Genomic DNA, 11,840 nt, shown 5'->3' on the forward strand with positions numbered 1-11,840 from the left:
GATATATAGGGTGATGCGGCCATGCTTAGAACTTTTGCGTGATGAAAAGCGACCATATAAGGGTTCAGCTCGGACAACACGCCCAGCTCGGACAACACGCCCTGCGTTAATGCCAGAAAGGGATGATATCAGGGTCCAAATAGGGGCTACTCAAATAAAACGATAATAATTGACAACGCCTCCCTGCAGATCCACCACTGGCTTTGCTTCTGACAGACTCGGCTGGCATTCTGTTTCATGCAGTGTGGAACAGGTGGCACGAATACGTTGGGAAGAAGAAGAAGAAGAAGAAGAAGAACAAAGAAGAAGCTCTCTCGCGCTCGCTCTCATCCGTGTGTACTTGGCGGGTGGTGTGTGTTGGCTCTGCGAAGGATTATGCCAAGACAGGGGTTTTTTTGGGGCCCAAAGTGAAGCCCAGGCAAGGGTTGATGGTGGCTGTGGCTGTGGAGGTAATGCGGCTGGATTAATTGTGATTCTGACTTGAGCATACGGATAACCGCCTGTGCCGTTGGATCGCATTGTGATATCGTGGGAGTTGTTGGGCTTGTCGGGTTTGCAATCTGGCCATGGTCAGCGTGACATGTTCTAGAACATGGCTAACTTGGTCAGGTAGCTAGCTCCCTGAGTGACAGCGGGGGTGCGGGGGATGTTTAGGGGACGAGCAGTGTCAATCGAAAATCAGAACAGCTGGGTATCGAGCATAAAGTTGTTGTAGTGGAGAATCCCTTCGTGCAGGTGGTCGTGGTGGGTGGGCGATCAAGAAGTGGGGCTGGAGCGCGTCACCACGCGACAAAAGCTTATCTTATCGAGCACGTCGTCGCCGCAATTGTTGCATCTGGCTTCAACCGCAAGCTCCTACAAGGCCATTGTCCAAAGGCCATTCCATCGTCAAAATCTGTCGCAACTGCCATACGTGACCAAAGGCAGCCTCCTCTTGTCCCGGAGCCTGTGCAAATCCCCTTCCAGACAAACCTTTCTCTGCGTGGCTCCTCACCTCGACCTTGAACCTCGACCGCCTCTCCGCCCCCGCATGACGACGGTATCACGGCCCCGATGGCACCATCCGCGGCGAACCCGACGGCTCCGGCCACTAACGGACAGTCCGCCGCCCCCGCCGACGATGTCCCGATAGGACCTGTCACCGGCCTGTCTGGGATGGCCACCCAGTACATCTCGGAGCAGACACTACAACAGAGGCTCAAGGCCATAGCGTACGAAGAGGCAAAGGACGACCATTATAGGATAAGAGGCGTCCAATTGATTGACAACGTCCGCGAGGCACTGCAATTGTACGGCCACCATTGCTTTCCGTGACCAAGTTCAAGACGCTGACGCGCTGCTAGACCCATCAAGACATTCGATACCGCAGCGATATACTACCACCGATTTCGGATCAGGTTTCCAAGTAGCGAATACAACTATGAAGATGTTGCACTTGCCGCTTTGTTTGTGGCCTGCAAGTCTGAGGATACCATCAAAAAGTCACGAGATATTCTCTGCGCTGCCCATAACCTACGGTCACCCCACGACAAGAAGACACCCGATGACAAGGTAAGGATGTTCTTCGTCCATCCACTTTCTGAAATCTGTCCTGACAGCCAACGCAGCAATTTGACGCCCCCTCCAAGTTCACGATAGGACTTGAACGCCACATTCTCGAAACCATCGGCTTCGACTTTCGAGCGCCATACCCGCAGAAGTTGTTGATCAAGATGGCCAAGAAGCTGGTACCGGAAGGGGAGCGCAACATGAAGTTTCCACGGGGAGAATGGAGCACGCTCACTTCATCGGAAAAACTACTACATACGGCCTACGACATGTCCATTGACATTTACAAGACCTTCGTGCCCATCAAGCAGACAGCCCTCACCATGGTGTTGTCTATTGTGAGACTCACGGCCATGTTGATGGCACAAAGGTTGGAGCCGCCGAGGTTCAAAACGAAGGTGGCATCGCGTACGCAAGAAGCGTGTGTGTATGAGACGATGTTGGATCTTATGGATCTGTACACCACCCACCCACGTTCCACCAAGGTCGGACTCAACTACGAGCTTCAGCACCTGATGGATGTCAAGATCGAGATCAACAAGAGAATGACAGCCGAAGGCTTTCAGCGATACAACGCCATGTGCAAAAAGTGCACCGATCAACCTGACAACCGTTCTGTCACGCCGGGGTCCGTAACCTCGCCAGCAACTAACATGTCCGGGACCGGGGGGACCTCAGTTAAGCGCAAGAGGGCGAACAGCGAAGGCACCCTGCGCTTCGTGTTTGACGCGGGAGCTGCCCGCCAGGAACGAAATCTGGCTGCGACATATTTCAACGACGAATACGAGGAGTACGAGGTGGAGGTGGAAGAAGAGATCAAGGTCCCACCAACTGACCCTCGGCATAACGCGGGTGGCGGACGGGGCAGCCATCACGGGCACCACGGTGGCCACCACAACAATCGACACGACTACGGCTACCACAACAGAGGCGGTAGGCATCCATATCACGATAACCGACACAGGGGCAACCGGCGAGGAGGCGCTGGGATGAACTAGAGGTCTGCGCCGAGGTCGGGCTAGGCGTCTCCTCCGGGTATTGGACACGGCCAGCCGACACTGGACCAGCCTTTCCCTCCTGGGCCTCAGTTCACGTTGTCTATTCGGCCAAAGCCATCTGAAAAGCCCAAAGAACCTGTGCCTGAAACGCCGAAAGAACCCGCGCCTGGAAAGCCCAAAGAATCAATACCCAAACAGGCCAAAGAACAACTGACAACACCTCAAAAGAGAGTTGTCCCTGACGAAGCCGATAAGCCAGGCTCGCCGAGTGCAAAGCGCCCTGCCGTGACACACACTGCTGCTGTGTACCGTGCCGTGCCGCAGCCCTACGGTCATGCCCATCCCAAGCAGCCTGTGGCTCAGGATCCCTACCACGTCACGTATTCCGCCGGCGGTGGGCCATCGGGGTATGCGCATCTGGGGAGAGTGGTGCCTCAAGCATTCTTCAACAGGCTCAGGGGCCGGCGTTTCGTAAGAGACAGGACCCATCCGTGGCAAGACCCCAGTAGTGCCACGACAGGGCGGACAAGAAGTGGATATGTAGGAAGGAACGAGTTGCCTCCTTGGAGGCGAGATGGTAGTCTTGTGCCTGCGGCGGAGGTGCAGGGTCAACAGCAGGGCAGCGCGTCGGGTGAGACGGAAGGTCCACCACAACAGACCGATGCGCCGGACGAGAAGCAGGAGGGCGCTATCAAGGATGAGGAAGAAGGTGCAGCAGCACAGGACCAGGAGCAGAAGAAAGACACAGCAGAAGATGAGAAGCCCGAGGGATAGAAAGAGATGTTGTCATGCTGGGTGTGTTATTGGTGTTTGGAGTCTACGGGAGTTCTGATCAGCGGATGATGATTGATACCCAAAAATACACCACAAGACGGTGAGGCGGCTCGATGTGCAGGTTTTGGAAAAGAGGCAAGGCATTGCTGCTGCTAAAAGTGTATAAATTCTAGATGAAGACTTTGGGGGGGTCGTTCGTTCCCGAAAGCGAGAAAATAGTACCCAACCTACCAACCAACGCCATGCTAAACATGAGAGCGTATGCAAATGCTTTTTTTTTTCTAAAGGGGGTCAAGTATCCTCCTCCCCCCGCCTCATCAACGCTTCCCTCAGCAGTTGCCTATGCTCCTTTATCACCTCATCCGCCTCCTTTGTCCGTCCCTGCACCCTGAGGCATTGATCAAGCGCGAGGAGCCCATCAGAAAGGTGGACGTCCTCCCCGTGCTCTTTCCAGCTTATGCGGCCACGTTTTATCACCTGTCGGAGGATCCCCTCGGCGGCTCGTACATCCCCCATGGCCATCTTTATGGAGCCGTACAAGAGATTGAACGACTCGGAGGCCTCCTGGACTTTGTTGACCTCTTTTAGTTTTATCGGATCGAGGAGGATGGGCTCGAGGAGGGAGGAGGCGGAGGTTAGATCGCCTAGGGTGAAGTAATGGGATGCCAGCCAGGCGCGGACGTCCATTTCCCTGCCGTCGAACACGTCAGGGAGGGAGGAGGTTACCCGAGTAAAAAGGGAGTGGAATTTGGGGGTGAGGAGGGTGGAGGAGGAGGGATGGTGGGGGGGGAGGGAGGTGAAGATGGAGAGGTTGGACAGTTCTATTGTTCTTTTGTGGAGGGGGGAGTAGTGGGAGGAAAAAAGGGAGACGGCGAGGGAGATGAGGGAGGAGAGGTGGGTGTGGTTGATTAGGGGGGACTTGTCATCGTTGTCTGGTGATGGTGAGGAGGGGGGCGAAAACAGGAGGGATTTCCCGTTGGAGTAGAGGACTTTCCAGAGCTGGGCAGTGGGGTGGGGGATGGCGCCGTTTTGGAGGCGGACGGTTTCGGTCAGTTCGAAGAGGTGTTTGAGGAGGTAGGTTTCCAGCCGTTGGAAGCTTGGGTCGGGTATGGAGCGGAAGAGGGTGAGAGCGTGCATTACCCAGAAGAAGAGGAGGGGGGATTCTCGACCGCTGGAGAGGGTGGAGGTGAGCTCGGCGAAGGTGATGCGGATTACTTTTATTGACTGGGCGCGGTTGTCGGGGTGGGAGGTGTCGTGGAACAGACGGACGGCGGTCATTAGCCGGCGCCAGATCTCGAAGCCGCGGCGGACGCCGGTGTGGGTTGCCATCACGGCTTTGTCGTTGCGGGCTTGGTCTGGGGAGGTGGTGTCTTCGAGGAAGGACCAGCGGTTGGAGGTGAAGGATGCCGTGAAGTAATCCCTCACGGCGCGGTACATGTTCTCGGTTGACTGGAGGGTGTCGGGTGCCTGGAGGTTTCGAGGGGAGGGTGATCGGGAGAGGGACAAGGCGGTGGAGGTGGATGGGGGGGAGCTGGCGGTTTGCTTTCGGGATTTATGTTGTCGGAGGAGGTACCGTCGTTCGTCGTCCGTCATGAGCGACAAATCGATCCATTTGCCGTTTACTAGCAATAAACCTCTCCGTCGCTGTACATAAGGGACAGCATGCTGTTCATGATGGTGCGATGGAATAATCTCCTCGACATCATCTTCCTGAAGTTCGGGTTCGGGTTCGGGTTGGGCATGCTGACTGGCGTCTCCTGCTACGGGCCGCATCGGCATCGGCATCGGCAAGGGTTGCTTCAGCTTCGGCTTCCTTGGCCTGTTAGCCAAAACGCTGTCCGATCTCTTACGTTTCCCGAGGCCCCATCGTTTAAATCGTGCTCTGTACATTTTGTTCCTGCGGGTTTTGGTTTTGCTCGTCAGCAAACCCCCATCCCCTGCGCGAGTGGCCGACTTACGTGGCAAGGAAGCCATATCGAACCTCCATCGTCTGCATCAGCTGCGATAGGGTTTCACGATGGTACAGCTGGGTGATTATTTCCCTGTGCTTGTTGAAGTCCTCCTCGGTCGCCCATTTCTTCGTTCCGGTACTACTGCCTCCTCCTCCTCCTCCTCCTCTTCCTCCTCTTCCTCCTTCTTCTTCTCCTTCTCCTCCTGTCAGGCCTGTGATGCCGCTAGCCGGTGGTGCAGCTTCCCGTTCGACTGCCACGGTTGAAGGCCCGGGGCCAGCTCCGTCGCTTGCCACCATACTATTTTCCCCGCCCAGACGGATGTTCCCGTGATACTTTTGCAAAAAACCCGGAGTACTGACCAGTGGTTTGTACACGGTTTGCTATAACGGAACGACGCGGGCGCTCCAGGTGCAAAAGAGGATCGTGGATTTTTATTCAGGAACAGCTACCGGCGGCGAAGGAGATGCGGAGAAGGATAGGATAGGATGGGCTGCCTGGTTGGTGGTGGTGGTCGTGTGGAAAAGGGTAGTGGAAAGTGTCCAAGTTCTGGGAGAAGCTGATGGTGGGACGACAAACGCGGGATGGAAGCGACGGCATGCAGCACACCCCCTCAGGTCCGGGGGACTGCCAGGCCCTTTCAAATCATGCAAGATGCCGAGAAATAAGGGCACATGGCAAGACCCGTGGACATGGCAGCGGGTTGCTGGGAGAAGCGCTTCGGCAACGGGAGAGGCGCTGTTGCGCGTGCGTGCGTGCGTGTGTGCGTGTGTGTGTGTGTGTGTGTATGTGTGTGTGTGTATGTGTGTGTGTTGTGCGACAGGGGCGTGGGAGTGGTGTGCATAAAATGTTCGGGTGGGATCCAATCAGCGGCGTGCCATCCCGCATGGTTGTTGGCTGGCTGCTGGTGACGACGACCCAGCAGCAGCTCACACACACACACACACACACACCCACGGCAATGCAAGAAGATATGTCCGAAGAGCCTGTTGCGTCAGAACGTAAAGGGGGTCAAGCTTGGGGAGATTGGATGGTGGCTTGGGGTAGGTAGCCAGCAGTGGTGGTGATGAGTTGTGGTCTTGGGAGGTGCGGTTGATGTAAGCTTCTTGGCAGTGAGTTTTCAAGATGATGTTGGCGGCCGATCTGACTGAGTCGGCGAGCAGGAAAGACAATTCAACTCGCTAATGCTTTTATGGAAGGTGTCTGCGTCTTGTGCGTTACGTTCCGGCGCCCCTGTTTGCCGATTCTGACTGTTCTGCCGCCAACAGACTCGACCATGTTGCTGCCGTACCACCGGGGGGTATATCTGAGGAAATAATTTTGTGACAGCTAAGGATGGTTTTTTCTGTTTTTGACTATTGTAACCGAAGTTCATTATGCTCGGCACCTGTCTTTGGATGTCTGGTGATGTCAGATTGCCATACGTGGCATGAGAGAATGCTGTTTATTACCATGCCATCACAGCTTCTATGGCAGTGAGGAAGGCATTGATTGTGGTCTATATACTGACCAAAGGTAAGCGATAACCCATATCCCCAGCAAAAGCAAAGAGAAGCATTCAAACTTTCCACAGCTAAAGTAATTAAAGGTGACAGCGCAGAAGAAACGAATCGGGTATCATTGGCGCGCACTCTCGCGCTGCACATGGCTCAAAGGACCAGAGCAAACCATCCCCAACTCCGCTCATAACGACACCCCCAGATTCCGCAAAGACAGACCCCAGACTCGGAAAAGAAAACTTCTCCCGGGCCAAACCCGCCGCGCCTAGACTACCTCATCGGCCTTGTCACTCTCCACGTTCGAACCCTTCTCCTGCTCCTGTCGCTCCTCGGTATCGGTTCTCCGGTGCTCCTCGGCAACATTGTTCTGCTCCTCGGTATCCTTGTCCTCCTACTCATCAGCAGCATCCTTGCTCTGCTGCTCGCCGGCATCCTTCTCCCCATCCTCAACCTCAACCACCTCCTTCTCGACCAGATCGACAACTTTGTCCGTGGCACGACCGGGTGCAACTGGACGAGCCGGAGCAGTCTCGGGAAGAGCAAGACCAAACACGGCGTAGCCAAACTCGTCCAAATCCTCCACCATCAAAGCGCACCAAGATTCCTGCTCGACGCTGATCTCGGCCTCGGTGCGGGCGACGTACACGAGAGGGTAATTCCACGTCTCGGAATTCTCTCCCTTCTCACGATGGGATTCGAGCTGCTTGATGGTGCCCTCGATCAACATCATCTCTTCGCGCTTGAGTTTGTTGCTGTCGTCTCCTGTGTGCGGGAATTCAGTTGGCCGCTGAAGGGGAGAAAAAGGAAATCGGAATGGCTTACCCTCCACTTTGAGTCCCTTGTCCTTGAGGTACTCATCATACGCCTCGATAATGTCCTTGGTCTCGATGGGACGGGGCGGAGCTGTGACACCGCGGCTGATCCAGGCGTTTTCATTGTCGATGTAGATGTCAAAGATGTCGACGGTTCCCAACCGGAGCAGGGCATCGACTATCAAGGGGCTGTTGTCACTGTAGAGAACGAGGACGAAGCCCTCCTCCTTGGCGGCGCGGAGAACACGGACTGAGTCGCTGAAATAGGCAAGCTGCTCGACGGCGTTGGCTTTGCCGTAGGCTTTCATGTAGGCCTCCTCGGAAGCCTTTTGCTTGGCGCGGTACTCTTTCTTGGGGATGCCGAGGTGGGCGAGCATGTCAGGCCTGCGGGAGAGGTCTGGTTAGAGAGTGCAGAAAAGCGAGAAGATTTTTTGCGACTCACCAGGCACCGCTGTAGGAGTACGCCTCCATGATCTCGTCTTGGGTGGGCATCGGGTGGGTGGGAAAGACCTTCTGGAAGACCTTGTGCATGGCGTGGCAGATGCCAGTGCGGTTCTCGAGAATGGCGCTGGCGTCGAACACGAGGGCTTTGGGACGGACACCCTCGTATTTGGGGATCTCGTCCACCTTGTCGAAGGAGCGCTTCATTGGGGCCCGTTCACCTGGTTGAAAGTGTTAGTTGGTAGGGAAAGGTTCTGGGGAGAGGTGAGAGGTGAGAGGCGTTCAGGGAGGTCAAGATGTTGTGGAAGGTGAAGGGAATTGCGAGAGGCGAAGAAATTTGTAGATGGGCAAGAGGCTCTGGAAGGTAGGATATGTAGCCCACCGGGCCACATGGCTGGAGGAGTAGGGTATTGTTGGAGATGGGACGAAAGGAAGGCCCTGAGTGAGATCGGACGAAAAGAAATGGTCTCTGGGCTGGGTGATGTGAGTTGCAAAGACAAGAGTCTCAAGGATGATGGGACAAAGAGATGGACCCGAAGCACCGCCTCCTGGCCCTCATGGACTCGTCCCAGAGCCTTCTCGTGCTCCTGGAATCTGTCCATGAGAGCCTCGAGGTGCTCGAGAGCCGGCTCGGAGCCGGGCTCGAACTTGAACCTCGACGCGTTCGCTCATGGTGGTGATGGCTTGGGAACGAAGAGGGTGGAAAGGGAAGTGTGAATCTGGAGCTGGGTTTTGTGGGCTAAAGGAGGAATAGAAGGAAGTGCGGCTTGTGTGTGCGATTGGGACTATGGGCGGCTTGGGTATCAAGGCAATGAGGCTGCGATGTCAACTTACCAACGTTGTCGTCGTCGGTGATCACGAACTCACCGCTGATGTGCTGCGGCTTGGTGGGAGACATCTCGGCGTTTTGCCAGCCGACAGGGTGATTGTGGTTGGTGTTGAAGGAATAGGAGGCGGGGCTAAAGAGTTATTTCGACCGTCGACGGTGGAAATACTTATAATAGCCTGGCATATCGTGGTGAGTGAAAAGGCAAGAACCTGACAATAGGTGGCCTTGGTATTCACATTTGTGGGCTCTCATTCAGTCTGGTACCACAATAACAGCATTGTGCAACTCCTTATCTTGCTCTTCATTCTGATAGCTTCTTTCAGCCTGTGCTTGAGCCATTATTCCTATTTACTTGAGTGATTGTTTCCTATATCGCTCCTCGATCTTGAAATTGACCCTAACCCTGAGAAGGCTGGTTGGATCCCAGCAAATTCAGATCAAGTCGGGTTTCGCGGCATTTCTTGGTCCCAACACTTGACATGATCTATTTTCAGCATCAGTGTCAAATTTGATCAATATTCTTGATTCATGAGCTGAAGTTTCATGAAATATACCACACAGCCAACAGAATCATTTGGTATCTTCAGGTTTCGACTTCAGGTCGGTTCCTCCACTTCAGAGCTTGACTCATGTAGCTCTTTCAACTGACAAAGCCATAGGCATCATGGGCAGCACCACCACCACCACCCCCGACATTCGCCTGTCGACAGACTTAATCTCTCATCTCCAAAAAGCCATCCCTCAAGACGGAACCCGCGACTCCCTCCTCAGCTCCGTCATCCCTTCCCTTCTGAAGAGCGTGGCCGAGATCGCCAGAGACCTCCAAAGCTCCCACCACGTCTCTGCAGCCGGCACCTCCAACATCTTTGGCGATGACCGTACGCTTTCCTTCTCATCTCCTTGCCTCAGACCAAATCATACTAATCTCAACCCCCAGAACTCAACGTCGACGTCCAAGCCGAAGCCCACATCCGCCAAGCCATCACCTCCTGTCCCACCATCGTCACCGCCTCCAGCGAAGAAGACCCGGTCGAACGCCCCGTTGTCCACACCTCCTCCTCCTCCTCCTCTTCCTCATGCCACGAAAAATACACCCTCGCCTTCGACCCCCTAGACGGCAGCTCCATCATCCCCTCCAACTGGACGGTCGGCGCCATCATCGGCCTCTGGGACGGCCCCTCAGCCCTCAACACACCCCCCTCCAAATCCCAATTCCTCTCCATCCTGGGCGTATTCGGCCCCCGCACGACAGCCATCATCGCCATCCGGCTCCTGTCTTCCCTTCCATCAATCTGCCTAGAAGCAGGCCTTGACAACCTAACCCAAACATGGGAACTCACCCGCCCTGCTTTGTCTCTCTCGGCCCCGAACCCAAAGACCAAATACTTTTCTCCGGCCAATCTGAGGTCGGCGTCGGATATACCGCAGTATGCCGGCTTGGTGAGCCAGTATATCGCCCAGGCGTACACGCTGAGGTACTCGGGGGGGTTGGTGCCGGATATTGTCCACGGGTTGGTCAAGGGACATGGGGTTTACTTGTCGCCGGTGAGTGAGAGGCACGGGGCCAAGTTGAGGAGGCTGTATGAGCTTTGTCCCGTCGCGCTGGTGGTCGAGTGCGCGGGGGGGGAGGCGGTGGAGTTTGAAAGGGGGGGGAGGCGGATTTTGGAGAGGGAGGTCAGGGAGACGGATGAGAGGGGGGGGGTTGTTTGCGGGAGCGGGGAGGCTGTTGCGGAGGCGGTGGGTAGACTGTTTGCCTGATTTCTGGAATAGAATGACGGAGCTTGGGGTCATAGTTGGGTGGTGTTTTTTGGACAGGGAGGATAGATTTGAAAGTATGTTTGATTGGAACGTTCGCCCCTCAGCACGCAAAATATCTAAATGTCTGCCCGGTCCGAGACACCCGGAAGCACGGCAAAGACAGCAACTAGTGATTGGCACCGGCGTTGATGCTTCTTTACCATGCCTGACTGGCGGTGGTTGCCGTTTGACATGGTTTTCGAAGCTTGATGATGTTGCGGAGTGGTCCTGGGTGATGTTAGGCATTGGAAATATGCCTTCGCAACCCAACGAGCGAAAGAAACAGAGACGCCTTGACTAATCTCCGTCGGGATGTTGACGGGGGTCATCAGCTTTCAAGGATCGTCAAAGGATCACGATAAAAGTCAGACCTTAGTGCAGAAGGAGACAGGGGTGAGAAGCTGTTTGCTATTTTAGACATTTTCTCCAGCAAACTTTATTTGCACCTCCGCAACTGTGGCTGACGGGCGGGCAACCGTTCCAGAGGCAGTGCAGCAGCTAAGCGCTAAACTTTGGCGACAACAGCCCCTGTCTTCAAAGATGAAGATGCCTTGACCACCAAGCCAACAGCCAGATGCACCAAACGAAGCACATTCAGACCTCAAATTACAACCAACTCAACACCAGAATAACATACAACCCGAGACCTATCCATAAGCTGCGAATACCCACCTATACACTCTACTCTGCACCAGAAGAACCCGAAACAACCTCCCCCCTGTAGCAGCCGGCGTGGTGGAGCCCCTGTCATGTCATCAAAGCCAAGCTGTGTTTCCCTTGCTTGTCGCTGCCTGCCTCAGATCTCACCATGCGCGCGTGGTGTGAATCGGCGTGAGCCACGTTTGAGATGTTGAGATTTTCCCGATCGTGGTAGTTCCCCGACGGTGTTTTTTCTCCCCCTTCCCTCGTGGGAGGTGATGGGTGTATATCACTGACCCAACCTCTTTCGAGGAACTTCTGTTCGTTCCGTCAGACATCCTCTTCTCCTCTCCTGCCATCCGGCATCACCAACCAAACACTAAGCGCAAAAATGCCCCCCAAAACCCTCCTCCTCCAAACCCTCCCCCCTATCCTCCTCAACCTCGCCACCCTCATCCTCTGCTGCTTGGTGATCTTCTCCGGCTTCAACAACTCCCTCACCTCCATCCACTGGCTCAAGGTATTTATTTCCTTCCTTTCCCGTGGGACCCCCC

The 11,840-nt window shown here is 55.0% G+C and overlaps 4 protein-coding genes across 4 annotated transcripts, besides 6 other annotated features; 2 read left to right on the forward strand and 2 right to left on the reverse strand.

Annotated features, from left to right (window-relative positions):
* The first annotated feature begins 181 nt into the window (after nucleotides 1-181).
* Nucleotides 182-199: a sequence feature (primer 105-3A).
* A 72-nt stretch (nucleotides 200-271) lies between these two features.
* Nucleotides 272-308: an STS (microsatellite 105-3 NON POLYMORPHE).
* A 135-nt stretch (nucleotides 309-443) lies between these two features.
* Nucleotides 444-461: a sequence feature (primer 105-3B).
* A 592-nt stretch (nucleotides 462-1,053) lies between these two features.
* PODANS_6_6890 (uncharacterized protein) lies at nucleotides 1,054-2,546 on the forward strand (the record flags this gene model as incomplete). Its single annotated transcript, XM_001910563.1, has 3 exons — nucleotides 1,054-1,269; nucleotides 1,354-1,551; nucleotides 1,608-2,546. 3 exons carry the CDS (start codon nucleotides 1,054-1,056, stop codon nucleotides 2,544-2,546), a joined length of 1,353 nt encoding a protein of 450 aa, XP_001910598.1.
* Nucleotides 2,547-3,611: 1,065 nt separating this feature from the next.
* On the reverse strand, nucleotides 3,612-5,294 carry PODANS_6_6900 (uncharacterized protein; the record flags this gene model as incomplete). The annotated part of the gene is made up of 1 exon (XM_001910564.1): nucleotides 3,612-5,294. One exon carries the CDS (start codon nucleotides 5,292-5,294, stop codon nucleotides 3,612-3,614), a length of 1,683 nt encoding a protein of 560 aa, XP_001910599.1.
* A 641-nt stretch (nucleotides 5,295-5,935) lies between these two features.
* Nucleotides 5,936-5,953: a sequence feature (primer 105-4a).
* Nucleotides 5,954-6,015: 62 nt separating this feature from the next.
* Nucleotides 6,016-6,086: an STS (microsatellite 105-4).
* Nucleotides 6,087-6,272: 186 nt separating this feature from the next.
* Nucleotides 6,273-6,290: a sequence feature (primer 105-4b).
* Nucleotides 6,291-7,159: 869 nt separating this feature from the next.
* On the reverse strand, nucleotides 7,160-8,919 carry PODANS_6_6905 (uncharacterized protein; the record flags this gene model as incomplete). The annotated part of the gene is made up of 4 exons (XM_001910565.1): nucleotides 7,160-7,964; nucleotides 8,023-8,242; nucleotides 8,344-8,688; nucleotides 8,856-8,919. 4 exons carry the CDS (start codon nucleotides 8,917-8,919, stop codon nucleotides 7,160-7,162), a joined length of 1,434 nt encoding a protein of 477 aa, XP_001910600.1.
* A 595-nt stretch (nucleotides 8,920-9,514) lies between these two features.
* On the forward strand, nucleotides 9,515-10,608 carry PODANS_6_6910 (uncharacterized protein; the record flags this gene model as incomplete). Its single annotated transcript, XM_001910566.1, has 2 exons — nucleotides 9,515-9,728; nucleotides 9,788-10,608. 2 exons carry the CDS (start codon nucleotides 9,515-9,517, stop codon nucleotides 10,606-10,608), a joined length of 1,035 nt encoding a protein of 344 aa, XP_001910601.1.
* Nucleotides 10,609-11,840: the final 1,232 nt, after the last annotated feature.

Source organism: Podospora anserina, chromosome 6 (genome assembly GCF_000226545.1).
Source record: "Podospora anserina S mat+ genomic DNA chromosome 6, supercontig 2".
Classification (NCBI taxonomy): Eukaryota; Fungi; Ascomycota; class Sordariomycetes; order Sordariales; family Podosporaceae; genus Podospora; species Podospora anserina.